Source organism: Erythrolamprus reginae, chromosome 9 (genome assembly GCF_031021105.1).
Source record: "Erythrolamprus reginae isolate rEryReg1 chromosome 9, rEryReg1.hap1, whole genome shotgun sequence".
NCBI lineage: Eukaryota > Metazoa > Chordata > Lepidosauria > Squamata > Dipsadidae > Erythrolamprus > Erythrolamprus reginae.
The window spans coordinates 50,781,005-50,802,474 of NC_091958.1; the positions used below are offsets into that span (position 1 = coordinate 50,781,005).

At 43.5% G+C, this 21,470-nt stretch overlaps 1 protein-coding gene across 2 annotated transcripts in view; it reads left to right on the plus strand.

The window, feature by feature from the left end:
• LMTK2 (lemur tyrosine kinase 2) overlaps positions 1–16,484 on the plus strand; it is a 49,895-nt gene extending 33,411 nt beyond the window's left edge. For both annotated transcript variants that reach the window (XM_070761223.1, XM_070761222.1), the window contains exons 7-14: positions 60–193; positions 618–702; positions 2,023–2,144; positions 3,434–3,583; positions 4,027–6,775; positions 9,808–9,934; positions 11,509–11,757; positions 15,380–16,484. In XM_070761223.1, coding sequence (XP_070617324.1) covers positions 60–193; positions 618–702; positions 2,023–2,144; positions 3,434–3,583; positions 4,027–6,775; positions 9,808–9,934; positions 11,509–11,757; positions 15,380–15,408 — 3,645 coding nt within the window. In that variant the 3' untranslated portion in view covers positions 15,409–16,484. The remainder of the gene's footprint in view (positions 1–59; positions 194–617; positions 703–2,022; positions 2,145–3,433; positions 3,584–4,026; positions 6,776–9,807; positions 9,935–11,508; positions 11,758–15,379) is intronic.
• The last annotated feature ends 4,986 nt before the right edge of the window (positions 16,485–21,470 follow it).

The window sequence follows — 21,470 nt, forward strand, 5'->3', positions numbered from 1 at the left end:
GTTAACTGCCATTGGCAGGAGAGGCTGTTTATAACCATTCTCAAATTGGTTTTTTGCAGGGTGACCTAAAATCCTATCTTTGCAACGAGCAGGATAACATTAAAGGGGACTCTCAAATAATGCTGCTACAGAGGATGGCCTGTGAGATCGTGATGGGGCTTGTCACAATGCACAAAAACAATTTTGTGCACGGGTGAGTTTTGAAAACCCCGAATGCCAGGGTGGTTCTTTCTATATCGACAAAGTGAAGTCTGGTGTCATGGATAGCTGGGGAATTCTGGGAGTTGAAGTCAAGGTTGAAAAACATCGCTCCAGATGGTCCTGTTTGCTGAGACTGCCTTGAGATTTCTGACTCAAAGGATACTAGACAAGAAGGAGAAAGTCCATTTGAAACACAATGCGGATCCTTCAAGTTTAAAATAGGAAGGCAAATATAACTGTTGAATGGCTGTTGCTATGGCACTTTAGAACCAAGCTGAATTTAAAGCTGAAATTTAGCCTCACATTCTCAAAGATAGGCTGGGTAGCTTGGTTACTTGAATTTTCTCATTTCGTTTTGTGTCAAACTTTCGGTGTTTTTTCTCATTGAAGTATTCTGTTTGGTTTTTTTTTTACAGAGATCTAGCTTTAAGGAATTGCTTCCTCACATCTGACTTAAATGTAAAAATTGGAGATTATGGAATAGGATTCAGCAGGTACAAGGTAAGTTGACATATTTAGAAGGACTCAGATTAAAAAACTGATTTTGACAGTGTTCTGTCGAGCTCTCTGGTAGAATCCTCCCGAAAATGCACAGATACAATTTCAGACACACACACGTTTGAAAACTCAAAACAATGTTCTTTATACCGAAAATGCAAATAAACGAAGCATTCTTTTTGTATAGCAAAGAGCACTCGTCTCCAAACAAACGGGTAATTGGTACAAGTCCCTTATCAGTTCTGTGATACTTAGCTTGCAGCTGTGAGGCAATTCACAGTCCTTCTTCTTTCACAAAGTGAAACACACTTTGCTCTGGTTTAGTTTCAAAGCGGGGAAAAATCAGCACACAAAAGGTCAAAGTCAGTAAAGCAGTCATGAAACACAACGATCACATAATCCTCCACAATTGCCAAACCCATAGGCTGCTCTTTATAGCAGCCTCACTAATGACCACAGCCCCACCCAACCACAGGTGGCCTCATTTTCTTTGATAATAATCTCTCAGTTGTTGCTGCCTATGCATCGCTCTCTGCATGCGTGGCTGTATCATTAACTCTTGTTCTGAATCCAAGGAGGAGCTAGAGAATTGATCTCCTTCTGAGCTGTCTGCCACACTCTCCTCTTCCCTGTCACTCATGTCTTCTTGGTCAGAGGAGCCTTCATCAGCAGATTCCACTGGGGGCAAAACAGGCGTGCAGCATGTGGATGTCTCCCCCACATCCACAGTCCTTGGGGCAGGAGCTGGGCCAGAGCTAACCACAACACCCTTTAATATATTTAAATGTTTCAGTCATGTCCCCCCTTTCCCTTCTGTCCTCCAGACTGTACAGATTGAGTTCACTAAGTCTTTCCTAATAAGTCTGATGCTTAAGATCTTCCACCATTTTTGTAGCCCGTCTTTGGACCCCTTCAATTTCTGCCTGAGTTTAGCTGTTTTCTTACAGACGTTTCATGATCAAAGTAGGGAACATCATCAGTGGTAGAAGAGAGACAGATTGCAAACCCCACTCCCTTTTAATACTGATGATGTTATCTAGTTGGGTAATGAAATGTCTCCAAGGAAACAACCCAACTCAGAGAGCACCAAGGAACTCATTTTCCTTCTGATTTTGTTAAACTGTTTATAATATTCTTGGGCTGCTTTTTCACGTCTGCAAAACACCAGGAAAGGGAGGGATTCCTAACTCCCTGGACACTTTTCAATAGTGGAAAAGACTCTTTGTTTAATAGACCCGAGGGCGAGTTCATCTAAATAAACCGAAAGGTGGCTCATTGCATTTGGTACGGCCTTCCCTTAAGACGTGGCTTTTTCACCTCTAGGAAGATTATATCGAAACGGATGAAAATAAACTCGTGCCCCTCCGGTGGACAGCTCCAGAACTGGTGACCAGCTTTCAGGACCGGCTGTTAACAGCAGAACAGACCAAGTACAGCAACGTCTGGTAGGAAAATGCCAAATTTATGTCGGAGGGGTGGGGCAGGGGTGGTGGGGTAGGACAGGGGAGGAACTGTGGCTTCATAGATCATAAAACCAATTAGACGATTGCATAATTTGATGTTCGTGATCCCAGTAGCTCTAACATTGGGCACACTTAATTTTACGATTAAAAAACACCGAAATTCTAGATACTGTAAATAGTAGTAGTAGTAATAATAATAATAATAATAATAATAATAATAATAATAATAATAATTTATTGGATTTGTATGCCGCCCCTCTCCGCAGACTCGGGGCGGCTAACAACAATAATAAACACAACATGTACAATCCAATAATAAAAACAACTAAAAACCCCTATTACAAAACCAAACATACACACAAACATACCCTGCATAACTTGTAATGGCCTAGGGGGAAGAGCTATCTCAACTCCCCCATACCTGGCGGTATAAATGAGTCTTGAGTAGTTTACGAAAGACAGGGAGGGTGGGGGCAGTTCTAATCTCTGGGGGGAGTTGGTTCCAGAGGGCCGGGGCCACCACAGAGAAGGCTCTTCCCCTGGGGCCCACCAAACGACATTGTTTAGTCGACGGGACCCAGAGAAGGCCAACTCTGTGGGACCTTATCGGTTGCTGGGATTCGTGCGGTAGCAGGCGGTAAAACCTACCACTGTGAATAAAATCCCCCTCATAAAGGCATTTTTTTCACCTGGTCCTACAAATTTAGTCTCCCCGCCGCCACCACCTCAGCTGTATTTTTTATTTTATTTTATTTTATTTTTATTATTTTATTTTATTATTTTATTTTATTTATTTTATTTTATTTTATTATTTCATTTTATTTATTTTATTTTATTTTATTTATATGCTTCCCCTCTCTGAAGACTCGGCGTGGCTTACAGCATATAAAAAGTATACATCGAGTTATAATTAATTAAAATTAAATTAAGAATTGCATTTAAAAAACCAAATGCACACATATCCATTCAAACAAGCCCACTATGCACTCAATAACCAGATGGTAGAATCTAATGACCTCAAGCTTGGCGGCATAAATGAGTCTTTAGACTCTTTTTAAAACTTTAAAACTTAAGACCCTTTACACCACAGGGTTTTGAGGGGTTTTTTGATACAGAGAGGTATAGCTTGAGTCGGCTCTTAATAATTTGTTCCAACCTGATCTGAAGTCGTAAATCCTCTGAAAATTTGAACAGTGAGGGGTAAAAAAGCCGGCATTCCATTAGCCCTCTTATGAACTGACCTCTTACTGAAGCCTTCTCTTTTTTCCCAGGGCCCTGGGAGTGACGCTGTGGGAACTTTTCAGTGGCGCCACAAAGCCTTATTCTGAGCTCTCCAATGAGGAGGTTTTGACGCGAGTCATCAAAGAAAAACATGCCAAGCTGTCGCAACCACCACTCGAGCTGCCCTATTCTGATCGATGGTAAAAAAAAACCACCACGTTTTTGTCTTTCAGTCAAGCTCTGTTATACCATAAGAGTTTCAGAGTGGTTCAGAAAGCTCCAGGCATTTTCTTACTCTACAAATAAAGGATGGATGGAGGAAAGAAGGGAAGGGAAGGAAAATGGGAAGAGAGGAAAGGAAAATGGGAGGGAAGGGAGGGAAAGGAAAGGAAAGGAGGACAGGAGGGGAAAAGAGGAGAGGAGAAGAGAGGAGAGGAAGCTGAGATTCAGGCCATTTGTGGATTGTCCCTCCCAGAGTTAAAATCGCTCTCTGATTTGTAATTTTGAAAAATTAAAGAATAAAAACTTCCCAGGTAAAATCACTTCAAAAAGCAAGATTACTTTTAGAAAGCCGTTAAAAGAACTCTTGACCTAAAATAATTTCCTTGCTCCAAACAGTATATTTGAAATCTCATCCTCCCAGGTACGAAGTTCTGCAGTTCTGCTGGCTATCTCCGGAAAAGCGAGCCACCTCTGAGGAAGTCCATAAGCTTTTGGTCTATCTCTGCATGCAAAGTCAAAGGGATTCAGTCATCGATCCCGAACAATGGGACGATCTCAAGCCCAACATCTTAAACCGAGAATCATCGGGGACGTCCGCTTTTCCGATCCTGGATCATTTCAACGGCGGCCGATTCGGCCGTGAGATGGAAGAGGTCCTGACCGTAACGGAAACAAGCCGAGGACTCAACTTTGAATATATCTGGGAGGCGGCTAAACACAACCACTTTGAATGTAACCAGTCCAACCCCGTCGAAACGAAGACTTACACAAATATGTTCTTCCCAGTGGAGGTGTTTGAGAACACACTGACCGACCAAGGGCCTGGAGCTCAGGTGGAAAGTGGGCAGGAGGTTTCCCCACTAGTGCCTGGAGAACTTCCCGTCTTTAACGCCCGTAAACCTTCGATCGGAAGTGATTATTACATCCAGTTAGAAGAAAAAGTTGGAGGCCTTAGGAGCATCAGCTTCGACCCCCAGGTTGCTGAATTGACAACAGAAGTGGATAGCTCCGAAGTTCTGAACGACCAAAATTGTCACGTCGTGGTCCTAGAACATTTTTCGGCTGAATCGAGTACAGACGGGGATATTTTCTGTAATAGTACAGATCCCAAGGAAGAGAACTTACACAGATTTGGTCTGGTTAGCCCTTCTCAAAATGGTGGCATCACCAAAAACAAACAATTGGCAAATGGGTTTAATACACTTGATTTAGCTGATATAAATAATATCCATCTGGAGCTGGAAGCGGTTTCACACCCGGATCTTGAGGAATCTCCTTATGGCTTGTCCAAGAAGGGAGGCTACATGCCCACTTCTCACAATGAAGTTGATTCCTTGCGAGAAGATACCTCAAAGGAATCCGAACTTCGCCAACTGACTTTAGAGGAGCTATCTGATAACTTCCTTTTTCTTCAGGAGAAGAATTTATTGAAGGGGACAGCGAGGAAAGAAAGTGTTGGCGATCTCAGTAGCGCTCACGACCGAAGAGGTAAACCAGACCCACCAAATACGAACTCTTTGGGAGTTGAATGTAACACGAGTGGAAAAGTTCATGACCTACAAGAGGACCTCCTTGGGCTAATAGGGACACTTTCCAATTCCCCTGGGATTGAGAAGCAGCTCCTATTGTCCTTTTCCAGCCCGGAGAAAACTTCTCCTAACAGAGAAGTTGGAAATAACTCTACCCACAATGTTATCACTTCTTTCCAAGCCTCCGAGCTCGGTTCAACGGATATCCATTCCACACATGTCAACAACAAGACCCTTGGAATCGGCTCCTCTCCTGGCATGTCACTCAATGCCCGAGAAGAAAGAGAAGAACACAAACAGGAACTTCAACACAGCAGTAACTCCTGGGAGTTGGTCCACGATTTAAACCCCGAGAAATCGGAACAAGGTAACACCTACCTGCTGAAGGAAAGTGATAGAACTTCTCCGAGTGAAAGGTATGACCCGGAGGGTCACCTTCCCACAGATCGCATCAGCCATGACAGTCTACTAGAAGACAGCTCAACAGGTTCAACCCCAAGTCTGGGACAACTGATAGACACGCCAGACTCATTTGAGACATTAGACATCAACGAAGTTTTAGAATCCTTTGGACCAGAGAGTCCCCGGAAATGTTTGCCGCCCGATAAACCTGCCGATAGTGGCTACGAAACTGAAAACCTAGAATCTCCAGAATGGACTTCCCATCTGGTTGGCGGCAATTCTAGTGAATCGGGTGAAGATCTCGTCCAGGAGAAGCCCGCAATCACCGTAATAGCGGAGGTCAATCCTTATGCCGAACAGACAAACGTGGATAACTTCGAAGCCACTCCTCAAGCACCTTTGGAGGGCGTCCATAATTCATATAGAGATTCGGCCTACTTTTCCGATAACGATTCGGAGATCGATAAGAAATCTGAGGTCGCCAACCTACCGAAACAGCCAACAGTATTAACTAAGGACCAGGCCGATTCCTTTGAAAATGCTGGGAATACAAAAGACCCTTCGAGGGGCAGTGAAATAGCGAATTATCAGTTTGTCAATGACTTGGCCTCGCAGTTGGAGGTGGAGGGAGGAGAAGAAGACCTCACGTCTGACGAAACACAGCAGAAGTGGCTTCACAAAGCCAAAGATACCACACCGCCCCTTGTCCCTGAGCTAGAACCTACAGATGAAGATGAAATCTACGAGGACCTCCCCAAAAGCGTGTCTTGCACAGGCACCAGTACGGCGGATTTTTTCCCCGAGGGCGATCTGAAGACCACGCCCGTCTTGTATGGCGCTCCCGAACTCTTGGAGCAATCCATATTGGGCCAGCTTGAAGGCCATAAGTTAAAGGAACCAGACATCGAAGGGAAGTACCTCGGGAAGCTCGACGTTTCTGGGATGTTGGACCTCTCCTTAGACGAAGAGGACGCCGACGAGGAAGACGGGAACAGCGACGATTCTGAGGACGACCTCAAGAGCTTCCACCTCCAAGGGCTCAGCTCAGATAGCGACGAGGACATTGTGGTGCACCCAGTGCCGGAAATCATCTGCGATGGAAGCGATGGGAAGCATCTGAGAAGCTTGCTGAAGCAGCCAAAGCAACCCCAGGAAAACCACTCGAGCGACGCCCTTCAGAAGAATGGGAAGAAAGCAGTAACGTTCTTTGACGATGTCACCTTCTATCTCTTTGATCAGGTATCTTCTCTTTTTTAAAAAAAAATCTTTGATGGTTGGGTTGAGATCTTCATACGTGGGACTGATTGGGGTTGGTTGCTGGAGTGACACCGGGATATAATTTTATCACGTTTTATCTATATCTTAGATTATCGTATTTCATTCAGTTTTATTTTAGATGGTATTTTATTCCAACTTCTTCTTAAATTGTATTTTATCACATTCCATTTTAAATTGTTTTCATCAAATTTTAATGAGCCGGGGTGGCACAGTGGTTAGGAGTGTAGCACTGCAGGCTCCTTCAGCTAACTGATAGCTGTAGTTCAGCAGTTCAAATCTCACCACCGGCTCCAGGTTGACTCAGCCTTCCATCCTTCTGAGGTGGGTCAAATGAGGACCCAGATGGTTGGGGGCAAGAGGCTGATTCTGTAAACCGCTTATAGAGGGCTGTAAAAGCACTATGAAGCGGTATATAAGTCTTATTGCTATTGCTATTAATAATAATTTGTTTCTGGAACTTTGCACTTTGATATGGCCCCAGGGCCAATCAATAGAGACTGTCGGGCTGTCTGGTAGACTCCTCCCAAAAATTCACAGGTACAAATTTCAGACACACACACGTTTGAAAATTCAAAACAGTGTTCCTTATAAGGAAAATTCACTTAAACCAAGCCCTCTTTTGGTATAGCAAAGAGCACCCGTCTCCAAACAAACTGGTAATTTGTACAAGTCCCTTATCAGTTCTGTGATACTTAGCTTGCAGCTGTGAGGCAATTCACAGTCCTTCTTCTTTCACAAAGTGAAACACACTTTGCTCTGGTTTAGTTTCAAAGCGGGGAAAAATCAGCACACAAAAGGTCAAAGTCAGTAAAGCAGTCACGAAACACCACGATCAGATAATCCTCCACAATGGCCAAACCCACAGGATTTATTTATTTATTATTTATTTTATTATTTAGATTTGTATGCCGCTCCTCTCCGCAGACTCGGGGCGGCTATTTATAGCAGCCTCATTAATTACCCCAGCCCCACCCAACCCCAGGTGGCCTCATTTTCTTTGATAATAATCTCTATGAATCGCTCTCCGCATGCGTGGCTGTATCATTAACTCTTGTTCTGAATCCAAGGAGGAGAGAGATAATTGATCTCCTTCTGAGCTGTCTGCCACTCTCTCCTCCTCCCTGTCACTCATGTCTTCTTGGTCAGAGGAGCCTTCATCAGCAGATTCCACCGGGGGCAAAACAGGCCTGCAGCATGTGGATGTCTCCCCCACATCCACAGTCCTTGGGGCAGGAGCTGGGCCAGAGCTAACCACAACAGAGACTCACGTCATGTTTCATGACAAATGGCAGTCCAATCTCTTCTTGAAAGCTTCCAGTGATGAAGCTCCCACAGCTTCCGAAGGCACTTGAAAAAACCATGTCTTGCTGTGTGATAGAATTATACAGGTAGACCTCAATGTACGACTACAATTAAGCCCAACTTTTCTGTTGCTAAGCGAGGCAGTTGTTAAGTGAGATTTGCACCATTTTTTTATTATTATTATTATTATTATTATTATTATTATTATTATTATTATCATTATCATTATTATTATGTCAGTACAACACAGCAAACGAGATCACTATGCTGGATTTCGTATTTCATCACCAGTTGGGCGCTTCCCAAGCACCTAGGACTGCGTGATGTAGCAGCGAATTATGTTTGCCGATCCCAGTCAAGCGGCCTTTTGCAATTGACAGGTGGAGATTTTGTCAATTCCGATGGTTTTCAAATGTCCGCTGAGATCCTTTGGCCCTGCGCCCAGCGTGCCAAGGACCACTGGGACCACTTTCACGGGCTTATGCCAGAGTCGTTGCAGCTCGATTTTTAGATCTTCGTATTTCACTAATTTCTCTAGCTGCTTCTCATTATTATTATTATTATTATTATTATTATTATTATTATTATTATTATTATTATTATTTAGATTTGTATGCCTCCCCTCTCCGAAGACTCGGAGCGGCTTACAACAACAAAGCAATACAAATCCAATAAATAGTTTTAAAAGACAATTTAAAAACCCTTAATATAAAAATCATACATCTCATACAAACCAGAATATCTCCGGGACCGCCTTCTGCCGCACGAATCCCAGCGACCGATTAGGTCCCACAGAGTTGGCCTTCTCCGGGTCCCGTCGACCAAACGATGTCGTTTGGCGGGTCCCAGGGGAAGAGCCTTCTCTGTGGCGGCCCCGACCCTCTGGAACCAGCTCCCCCCTGAGATTAGAACTGCCCCACCCTCCTTGCCTTTCGCAAACTCCTTAAGACCCACCTCTGCCGTCAGGCATGGGGGAACTGAAATATCTTCCCCAGGCCTATACTGTTTATGTATGGTATGTTGTGTGAATGTTTTTTAAATTATGGGTTTTTAGCTTTCTAATTATTGAATTTGTATTTTACACTGTTTTTCTGTTGCTGTTGTGAGCCGCCCCGAGTCTGCGGAGAGGGGCGGCATACAAATTAAATGAATGAATGAATGAATGAATGAATGAATGAATGAATCAAGCGGGGAGGGCTTTACATGCTTTCTTGCCACCGCTAACCGAATCACCGCACTTGTTAAATTAGTAACACGTTTTTTCAGTGAACCCAGCTTCCCCGTTGACTTTAGGTTAGGTTAGGTTTATTGGATTTATATGCCGCCCCTCTCCGCAAACTCGGGGCGGCTCACAACAATAATAAAAAACAGTACAGTACATAATACCAAATCCAATGCCCACCCATCCAGTTCCAATTGAAATTAATAATCTCATAAAAAACAGTATATATACTTTGCTTGTCAGGAGGTCACAAAAGGGGAAACACGTGACCCCAAAACACTGCAACTGTCATGAGTACATGCCAGTTGCCAACTGATTTTGATCACGTGACCAGGGGGGATGCTGCAACGGTTGTGTGGGAAAATGGTCACAAGTCCCTTTCACCCCCAAATGGTCACTAAACGGACTGTTGTAAGTTGAGGATTTCCCGTTAAGAAGCTATCTGCCTTTCTTGTGATCCTCATTTTAGGAAACACCAACCAAAGAACTCGGAAAGCGTATTGCCGAATCAAACTCTAATCACACTCCCGCCGCGGCTGCCAGTTTTGGTTACTTGAATAAATTCACCAGTTCCGAAAGTTCTACGGATGAAGAAGGTAAACATTCAGTTTGTACTGGACATAAATAGAAAAAATAGCTTCCCTGGCTGACGAGAAAACCTTCAGTTTCGGAATTGCTAGCTAATACCATTCCTCTTAACCAGTGTTTCCCAACCTTGGCAACTTGATATTTGGACTTCAACTCCCAGAATTCCCCAGCCAGCGAATGCTGGCTTGGCAATTCTGGGAGTTGAAGTCCAAATATCTTCAAGTTGCCGAGATTGAGAAACACTGCTCTTAACAACCGTAAAAGGTTTATTTTTCCAATTAAATTTCTCCAAACACCAATTTTCTAGGCAAGTCGATCTTGCTTTGATCAAGTCCACACTTGCCTCCTTTTTTAAAAAAAAATAACCATTTTGTTTCCTTATCTGACAATTCCAAAAAACTAATAAATCAAAATACCGTATTTTTCGGTGCATAAGACGTACCTTTTCCCCACTAAAAGAGGGTGGAAATGTCAGTGCATCTTATACACCGAATACAGCCATTTTTGGCCTCCCGAAGCTGAGTCCCCGTGTCCCATTTTTGTGACAAATGGCCCTGTTTTCCACAAAAATGGGGTTGGCAGAGGGTTTGGGAGATCTGTAGAGTGTTCCTCGGGGAGCAGGGGGGACAAAAGCTTTTTAAAAAATTATTTACCTCTTAAAAATCTTGATGTCCAATACACAATGAGGGTTTTAGTGGGTATATATCTATATACACATAGTAAAATACATGATGAAGGTTATAGAGGAGATACTCATAGTAAAATATATCTAAGAAATAATAGAAAAGAAGATAAAGTAATAGAACATATCAATGAAAGAATAGAAGAAGAGATATAGGAATAGAAGAAAGGTATAGGAGATGTAGGAGAGCAATAGGACAGGGGACGGAAGGCACCCTAGTGCACTTGTACTCGCCCCTTACTGACCTCTCAGGAATCTGGATAGGTCAACCGTAGATAATCTAAGGGTAAAGTGTTGGGGGTTTGGGGATGACACTACGGAGTCCGGTAATGAGTTCCACACTTCGACAACTCGGTTACTGAAGTCATATTTTTTACAGTCAAGTTTGGAGCGGTTAATATTAAGTTTAAATCTGTTGTGTGCTCTTGTGTTGTTGTGGTTGAAGCTGAAGTAGTCGCTGACAGGCAGGACATTGCAGCATATGATCTTGTGGGCAATACTTAGATCTTGTGTAAGGTGTCTTAGTTCTAAATTTTCTAGACCCAGGATTGAAAGTCTAATCTCGTAGGGTGGTAATAATAATCACATAACCAAATAATCTGGTCCGATGCCGTGTAGGGTTTTATAAGGTCATCACCAACACTTAATGTACCATCATCAGCCCTAGAACTGTTGATTTGAAGCATCTGGGATAAACATAGATCCATTGTAAGATAAAATACAGGAAATAGTATAAGGGCAGACTAGATGGACCATGAGGTCTTTTTCTGCCGTCAGTCTTCTATGTTTCTATGTTTCTATCATTGACCGAGAAGAACCTTTGGTTTTGATTACTTTTTAATGGATATCAGGTGTCCTCCTCCTTTATCTGAAACGTCCGTCTGATCTGCTTGTTTCCAGGAGGCTTTGAGTGGGACGATGACTTCCCTTCTCCCGGGCCCTCCGTGGTCTTGAAGGCCGCAAACACTCTCATCAGCTCCAAGTCTTCTTCTCTCCAGACCTCCAAGTACCTCTCTCCTCCACCGCCGCCCCGAAGCCCCGAGCAGGACTGGTTCCGCCCTTCCCCTTACTCCAGGTTCTCCATCTCACCGGCAAACATCGCAAGCTTTTCCCTCACTCACCTGACGGACTCCGATATCGAACAGGGAGGTGAGTGCTTTCTTCCGGCCCAGGGCTTGGCCAGAAGTCCCCAAAAGTGCTTTTTCTGGAAGGCAGCTGGATTTTGTTTTTCCTTGAAAACCTTTCCCTTCTCACCCAAGAAGCTTCCTCCATTCTGAAGAGGTTCTTATTTATTTAATGTTCTGTCAGGCTCCCTGGTAGACTCCTCCCAAAAATTCACAGGTACAAATTTCACACACACACACGTTTGAAAATTCAAAACAATGTTCTTTATAATGAAAATTCACTTAAACCAAGCCCTCTTTTGCTATAGCAAAGAGCACTCGTCTCCAAACAAACTGGTAATTGGTACAAGTCCCTTATCAGTTCTGTGATACTTAGCTTGCAGCTGTGAGGCAATTCACAGTCCTTCTTCTTTCACAAAGTGAAACACACTTGGCTCCGGTTTAGTTTCAAAGCGGGGAAAAATCAGCACACAAAAAGTCAATGTCAGTAAAGCAGTCACAAAACACAACAATCAGATAATCCTCCACAATGGCCAAACCCACAGGCTGCTATTTATAGCAGCCTCACTAATGACCACAGCCCCACCCAACCACAGGTGGCCTCATTTTCTTTGATAATAATCTCTCAGTTGTTGTTGCCTATGCCTCGCTCTCCGCATGCGTGGCTGTATCATTAACTCTTGTTCTGAATCCAAGGAGGAGAGAGATAATTGATCTCCTTCTGAGCTGTCTGCCACACATTCTATATAGCGGGATCATAGAGTGCTGGTGAGACCACATTTGGAATACAGTGTACTGTACTGTGTTCAGTTCTGGAGACCTCACCTACAAAAAGATATTGACAAAATTGAAGGGGTCCAAAGACGGGCTACAAGAATGGTGGAAGGTCTTAAGCATAAAACGTATCAGGAAAGACTTCATGAACTCTATCTGTATAGTCTGGAGGACAGAAGGAAAAGGGGGGACAGGATCGAAACATTTAAATACATTAAAGGGTTAAATAAGGTCTAGGAGGGAAGTGTTTTTAATAGGAAAGTGAACACAAGAACAAGGGGACACAATCTGAAGTTAGTTGGGGGAAAGATCAAAAGCAACATGAGAAAATATTATTTGACTGAAAGAGTAGTAGATGCTTGGAACAAACTTCCAGCAGACGTGGTTGGTAAATCCACAGTGACTGAATTTAAACATGCCTGGGATAAACATAGATCCATCCTAAGATAAAATACAGAAAATAGTATAAGGGCAGACTAGATGGACCATGAGGTCATGTAGAACAATAATAATAATAGCAGCTCATGGAGCCACACTGGAGGCACATGAGGCATTGCCCCATCTCAGCTCCAGCGCGCATGTGTGTGCCAGCCAGCTGATTTTGGGCCTTGGGGAAGGCCGTTTTGCCCTCCACAGGCATCAGGAAAACTTCCCTGAAGCCCCAGAGGGCAAAAAACTGCCAACTGGAACCAGCCCAGCTTAGCGTAGCAAAAGCGTTTAGAACTGGGATCCAGCGTGATCTCGAGAGCCAGGACTTTTCTACGCATCAGTAAAGCAGGCTAAATAAGCAGGCTCATTTATCACTTTTTTTTAGATCATGAAACCGGGACATATTTTTCCCCCCACCCTGTGTAAATGGCCCTGTTTGGGTCCGTGCTCCGATTCCTTTGAGAAACGCTGTTTGCGCTTGACCCAAATGCTGATTAGATAAGCTGCTGTTGCTTGTAACTCGCAGGGCAGCTATTTTTTTTCTTTGATGTCCCCCGGCGGTGACCTTGAAGTGTGCGACGTAGACAGTTGTGCTTGGGAGACTTTGCAGGTGTGTCCGCTTTTTGTGGGTTTTGCAATGGGAGGTGGAGAATAGCGCCTTGTGCATCAGAAGGCCCCTTGCACAGGAGTGGAGGGAAAACCCGATTCTAACCCTTGGGGAAAACTGTTATAAGATCTTTGCGCAGGTAATTTTAAAGATTCTTCCACTTTCATTTCGATTCAGTCAATGTGCTAGAACATAGAAACATAGACCAGTGTTTCCCAACCTTGGCAACTTGGAAGATATTTGGACTTCAACTCCCAGAATTCCACAGGCAGCGAATGCTGGCTGGGGAATTCTGGGAGTTGAAGTCCAGATATCTTCAAGTTGCCAAGGTTGGGAAACAGTGACATAGAAGACTGACGGCAGAAAAAGACCTCATGGTCCATCTAGTCTGCCCTTATACTATTTCCTGTATTTTATCTTACAATGGATATATGTTTATCGCAGGCATGTTTAAATTCAGTTACTGTGGATTTACCAACCACGTCTGCTGGAAGTTTGTTCCAAGGATCTACTACTCTTTCAGTAAAATAATATTTTCTCATGTTGCTTTTGATCTTTCCCCCAACTAACTTCAGACTGTGCCCCCTTGTTCTTGTGTTCACTTTCCTATTAAAAACACTTCCCTCCTGGACCTTATTTAACCCTTTAATATATTTAAATCGAATATATTTAAATCGAACAGTGATGGCGAACCTATGGCACGAGTGCTACAGGTGGCACACGGAGCCATATCTGCTGGCACACGAGCCATTGCCCTAGCTCAGCTCCAACGTGCATGTGTGTGCCGGCCAGCTGATATTTGCCTTGCACAGAGGCGCTGGGAGGGCGTTTTTGGCTTCCAGAGAGCCTCTGGGAGATAGGGAAGGGCATTTTTTACCCTAACCTGGCTCCAGGGAAGCCTTTGGAGCCTGGGGAGGGCGAAACACGAGCTACTGGGTCCACCAGAAGTTGGGGAACAGGCCATTTCCAGCCACCAGAAGGCCTCTGGGGGCGTGGGGCAAGCTGTTTTCGCCCTCTCCAGGCATTGAGTTATAGGTGTGGGCACTCACGATAGTGCACGCCCATATTCTTTCGGCACCGGAGGGAAAAAAGATTTGCCATCCCTGTGCTAGAAACTCCCGTAAATTAGGCCTAAAAAAATCTGCAGAGTTTAAGCCAGTGTTTTTCAACCTCAACCACTTTAAAGCCCTACATGGCATTGGACCAGAGTACCTCCGGAACCGCCTGCTACCGCACAAATCCCAGCAACCAATAAGGTCCCACAGAGTTGGCCTTCTCCGGGTCCCGTCGACTAAACAGTGTCGTTTGGTGGGCCCCAGGGGAAGAGCCTTCTCTGTGGTGGCCCCGGCCCTCTGGAACCAACTCTCCCCCGGAGATTAAAACTGCCCCCACCCTCCCTGTCTTTCGTAAACTACTCAAGACTCACTTATATTTATTGATTGATTGATTGATTGGATTTGTATGCCGCCCCTCTCCGGAGACAAGTTATGCATGGTATGTTTGTGTGTATGTTTGGTTTTATAATAAGGGTTTTTAGTTATTTTATTATTGGATTGTCACATGTTATTTTTATCACTGTTGTTAGCCGCCCCGAGTTTATGGAGAGGGGCAGCATACAAATCCAATAAATTATTATTATTATTATTATTATTATTAATTATTATTATTAAGATGCGTGGACTTTAACTCCCAGAATTCCCCAGCCGGCTGGGGAATTCTGGGAGTTGAAGTCCATGCATCTTAAAGTGGCAAAGGTTGTAAAAACACTACTTTTAGAGAGTCCTTCAAACATTCTCCCAAGTTATCCGTAATTGCAATAACTTTGTTTCCTCAACAGGGAGCAGCGAAGATGGAGAAAAAGAGTAACCAACTGACGTCTGTCTTTGCGATTGTGGGGAATCCCTCCCGCTTTGGACTAAGAGCCATTTCAAAAGGAAAAAAAAAGTTTCATCGAAGATGAAGACCTGCCGAAGCCCTACAATAATCCAATAGGTGCAGAAAAAGACCAGGCAGCCCGGGAGCAGAATTTGGAATGGATGTATATTTCACAGTGTACTTATTTCGGAAAAGCAGCGCACTTGCAATTTCCTCTTTAACTATATCAAAACACAGACCTCCCTATGCTAGCTTTCTCCCACTACTTGAAATAATCCTCCAGATGATTTGTACCACAGTGACATTCTGGTTTATATATAGGATTGTAATATACTTTTTTTTGTTTTTGAGGGGGTTTAGTAGCCATGTATTATCTGTACGGACATGTAAAATTGTATATAGTTGAGCTGCGGATATACTACATTCCTCGATCGAGCTGAGAGCTGTCGTGTAGCAAGCCATGTTGTGCGGGCTTCGCTCGTCGCTTAGCAGTAGGTGTGCTAGTTGTGTCTTTGCCGCATCCTTTTGCACTGTACAAAGCATTCTGGACCAATGGGAATTGTAGTATTGGCTTATTTAAATGGGTTTCGTTTGACTCCCGTGTGTCTTTTTCCACGAGTCGACTCGGAGAATACAGAACTCGAGTCGTCCTGTTATTATTATTATTGTTTTCTTTTTAAGGATTCCTGCCACTTTTACACGCTGCTCGTGTGTCCGAAAGGGCCACCCACTTGGAGACAGAAAGGAAGATAATTCTCACTTGCAATTAACGGTTGACTTTATTTTTATTTACGGTGGGCTAAAAATGGTGATGGTGAACCTGGTTTTGGGGTTTTCCTTGGGGTTTTTGGTAGGGTTTTTGTTGGATGTGGGTTTGTGTGTGTGTCATGCGGAATGCCCTTGTGCATCCCTGTCTATCTTGGTTACTGGACAACTTGTAGTTTGACATTGTCCACGGCAACTTTTAAAGATCCGTCCACAGTTCTGGTTCGCAATCTGGTAGAAGATTGTTTCACTTCTGCCGTCAGCGATCTTCCTTTTTGAAGTCAAATACCTGTAAACAAAAAGAGAAGTGATAACAAGTTTGAGCTCTCAGGATCTTCCTGGGATGAGCATGGATGTCAACAATTGGTCAGCAGGTCTGTGACTTTTCCATGACTGATGTAGAGTTTCTCTCACGCGAGTTGTAAAACTTCATTGTCCCAAGGTCTTTCGGGATGCAAGCTACAACGTTTGGGCTAATAGGCAGCATTTAGTTCAACCCGGAAGTTCTAGCCTTGCTCGGAGGGCCTTTTCCACGGTCAACTTTGTGTAGGCCTGTCCTGAATAGTCCCAAAATAGGAGAAGCCCCTTCTTGTGGCAAGCGCAGCATTAGTTACACCTTGCGTGGATATGCGGCTTTTGGTTCTCAGTAAAAACAGTTCTCTCTTTAAAACGTATTCTCGTGCTAAGAGGAAGCATTTCTGCTGGTTTGCATTGTTTGCACGCATAGTTTGGTTAGGGGAACAACATACTTGCAACCTGTTAGTAAAACTGTTCGGTGGTCCTACAAAACGAGCTGCTGAAAGGAGAGTTTGAGAACTTCTCAAACTGGAATGGAGGAAAAAAAATACCGTAGAACCGTGAATGTTTTTTAAGCCTTCCACCTGTCTTGGTTATTGGAAGCCACCGGAAGGAGAGAAACCATCATGCGTGGAACATGCCAGAGAGTGTCGTAGAGCATTGACACGCAAGCATCTTAAGAACTCCCCCAAAACAGTAACGCTTTGAGAAGGGTTTTGGCTTCCTGGGTTCAGCTTCGGCACCTGCCGACATACCTTAGAACAGGAGTCTCCAACCTTGGCAACTTGACGCTTTGTGGACTTCAACTCCCAGAATTCCTCAGCCAGAGTTGAAGTCCACAAGGCGTCAAGTGGCCAAGGTTGGAGACCCCTGTGTTAATGACCTGGTAGACACATCCGACTTTTCCAGGCACTGAATTCCTTCATAACTGACAGCCTCGGATCTGGCCTTCTCCGTCCTTCGAGACACTTGCCATCTAAAGTGAGACCTCTTCCATAAGATTATGATATGTAGAGAACTCAAAACGGAGCCTTCTCAACTCTGGTTGAGTCGCAGAGCTGCTTAGGCCAGTGTTTCCCAACCTTGGCAACTTGAAGAGATCTGGACTTCAACTCCCAGAATTCCCCAGCCAGCATTCGCTGGCTGGGGAATTCTGGGAGTTGAAGTCCAGATCTCTTCAAGTTGCCAAGGTTGGGAAACAATGGCCTAGATCCATGGCCTTGTGTGGTAGGAATTTGGACATTATTGGTGGCAAACTGGCCAGGTTGAGGGAAATCCTATGTCTAACCTTGTAATTGGAAAACAGCTATTTTTGGATAAGCTTGGGGCTTATCTCATTAGAAAGGTAGAATTCCAGGTACACCATACCTCAGGCTGTGCCAGAAATCCTTGCCTTGCGCCTGAAATATACACGCACCCCTTTAGGTATTCGAGCTTTTAAAATTAAAATATGAACCATCAAAAGTCCCACGTTAGCTGAGGTGGTATCCTCGGCCTAGGTTGTCCCAAGTTTCTTAATAGATCCCTGAAAGATTGACTTACATATCATCATGGCCAGATTATATCTGAGGATCCTGAATTATAATAATTATTGTTGTTATCTTGCACTATAATTTCCCTGAGGATCTGGCTGTGTTTGGAGAATTGGAGAAGGTTCAAATTTGGGTGCGTTTGGTTAGAAGAAGCAGTTCCGTTTAGCATGATGTCCATTTTCTGCAGTGACCAGACGTGACTGCCTTTGGTCAACCAGGGCCGTCCTCCGGTTATAGACTAAAGAATTGTTACTTCTCCATCCCCTTCTGGTCACCCCAGCTCAACAGGCTGTGACCTATCCCTTTAAAGCAGTGTTTCCCAACCTTCGCAACTTGAAGATACCTGGACTTCAACTCCCAGAATTCCCCAGCCAGCATTCGCTGCCTGGGGAATTCTGGGAGTTGAAGTCCAAATATCTTCAAGTTGCCAAGGTTGGGAAACACTGCTTTAAACAACTGAACCACTTAGCAGAGACCACGTATCTACATATACGTGTGAGTTTGTGTTGTCCCAGTGTGGAGATGCTTGAGTAAGGAAGCTTTCTATTGGGACAACCAGCCCACGGTGGAGTGTTTGAAGGCCGCTGAGCCTTGCCAGATGTTTTCAGCTATCCCAACTGGCCGCTGGTCCTAGTTTGAGTTTCTGCAGGATAACCGAAGGGTTATTGTGAGCACAGGTGCTGGTAGATGGCCATTTGCACTAAAATGTCCATGGGATCTGGAGCCCAGGAGCATTGCAAACAAATAATAGTATAGGAGTCACTTGAAGATACGTCAAGTTTGGTGTCTTGACATACTTCTCTTACATAGGCGAATGCTTTGTTTACGGTAGAGCTGCTGCTAGAACGATCCCTACGAAAGCAATTTCAGGAAGACTCATAAGCTCCCAAGATAAACCAGTCTGTCAACCTGTTTGGTGGGGATTTTTTTTCGGGGGACGGCAACAGACCAGTAGTAGAAGTAACAGAAGTTCCTGTTCTACAGAAAGCCACCATCCCCGTCCAATATTTGTAGTTAGGCTTTCGACGGCTAAATCCTTTCCTAGTTCCATCCTTTATAAATAAATGCTGCTTTTTGGGGGGAGGGATGTGTTTTCTTTTTTTTAAAAAAAATGACACTAATGAAAGCTGTCTGTATGTACATTTTAAACACTATTTTAGATTAATTAGTATGTAGATTTTGTTTTTTCTTTTTTGAGAGAGAGAGAATGAGAGAGAGAAAAAATGGGGATTTTGGTAGAGAAAATACCATTGTCTAAAGTTTTAGAGAGTTTACAATTGTCTAAAAATTGCAAAGGGGCTATTTAGATTGGAGGTAGAAATACTTTGGGAGAAAATAGCCTTAATTAAAAAAAAAACCCAGGAAACAAATAGCCTCAGCTTTAATTTGTATAAAACACTCACTTCTGAAGAGAAGAAAGAAAATTAAAATGTTTTTCAGGAAATATGTTAGAGGAGAAACATTTGATGAACAGCAGGTAACACAATGTTCTGTTCCACAGCTTGGTTTTTATCTTATTTTTATTATTGTTCAGTTATTGTTCAGTTAAAACTTGAATGAATTTAAGGCGTACGGTTCTGCTTAGCCATTGGTTGGATCTTGCACAGTGGTGGGTAATGGTAAAACCGTATCAAATCTGTGTGTATATATACGACGTTTTATTCTATTTGTACATCAGGAAATTTATGTAACAAAAATCTTTTTTCCCCCTCCCGATTGGGGGGTTTAATACAGCGGTGAGGTTCGTGGCAATATGCTAGCTAATTAAATTCCAGGTCGAATTTATCTTTAAAACTGTGTGTAAATTTTAAAACTGTTAAGATTTCTACTGTATATTGATCATGGATAGTGTGATCTAAAGGCTGCTTGTAATTTAAAGAATCTTATTTAATATTCAAAATAAAAATAAAGCTATATATTTATAAGCCTGGAATCTGACGTCCCTTCTGTTTTGATGCATTCCATAGCACGTGACGTTGGTTGGTTGGTTGATTGATTATGTATGATAGAAACATAGAAGATTGACGACAGAAAAAGACCTCATGGTCCACCTAGTCTGCCCTTATACTATTTCCTGTATTTTATCTTAGTATGGATCTATATATACTGTATACCCCAAGGCATGTTTAAATTCAGTTACTGTGGATTTATCTACCACGTCTGCTGGAAGTTTGTTCCAAGGATCTACTACTCTTTCAGTAAAATAATATTTTCTCACGTTGCTTCTGATCTTTCCCCCAACTAGCCTCAGATTGTGCCCCCTTGTTCTTGGGTTCACTTTCCTATTATAAACACTTCCCTCCTGAACCTTATTGAACCCTTTAACATATTTAAATGTTTCGATCATGCCCCCCCCTTTCCCTTCTGTCCTCCAGACTTTACAGATTGAGTTCATGAAGTCTTTCCTGATACGTTTTATGCCTAAGACCTTCCACCCTTTTTGTAGCCCGTCTTTGGACCCGTTCAATTTGATCCACCTCTTTTTGTAGGTGAGGTCTCCAGAACTGGACAAAGTATTCCAAATGGGGTCTCACCAGCATTCTATATACCGGGACCACAATGTCCTTCTTCCTGCTTGTTATACCTCTAGCTATGCAGCCAAGCCTTCTACTCGCTGTCCCTACCACCTGACCGCACTTGTCAGGTCTTTCCTAGCGAACACAAAGGTGCCATTTAAAGATGGCAAAATATCGTATTGTCTTCTCCACTTTGGCTCGTTGGCGTGAGAAGGTCCATGATTACTTTGTCCTACCAATAGTGTTTGACACAGTTAAAAAATCATAACGATTCTTGGTTGGATACATGAATTCTTAAGTTGATATGAAATCTCATTTTGGCCGGAGTGTTTGTGTGCATGTGGTTTTGTGTGTGTGAGTGTGAATCAGAAAGAAGCAACCAGGTGAACCAGTTTGTAACTTGGCTTGCATCCAAAGAGAACATTAAACCACAATTCCTCCTTTCTCCCGTCCTTTCAATCTCTTTAATTATTTCCCTTGGGTGCTTCCATAGTCCTTCCTGTTTGAGCCAAATAACTTTTCCCCCCCACCACAAAAATCTATGGATCATCTTTTGAGGATCAAATGTCACGCTCCTGGTTTTCGGCTGCGTCCTGGATTGACCCTTGACCCCAACCACAGCTGTCTCACCTGAAAAGTCCAAGAGTTGTGAATGCAATCCTAGGACATCCATCAGCTTAAGGAAGGCTGAGGAACCTCAGGGGCAATTTGATGGCCACCTTCCATTCCATGCTCAACCAGAGAGAGAGAGACCAAATGTTGCAGTTGACCGAAGGGCTTGAGACCTCCAAAGTGGCCCTCAGCACCCCAACTTTCTACCTTGCACCGTTCCAGACGAACCACCCCCAAGTTAAAAACTGTTCTGTCGGGCTCTCTGATAGAATCCTCCCAAAAATTCACAGGTACAAATTTCAGACACACACAGGTTTGAAAGTTCAAAACA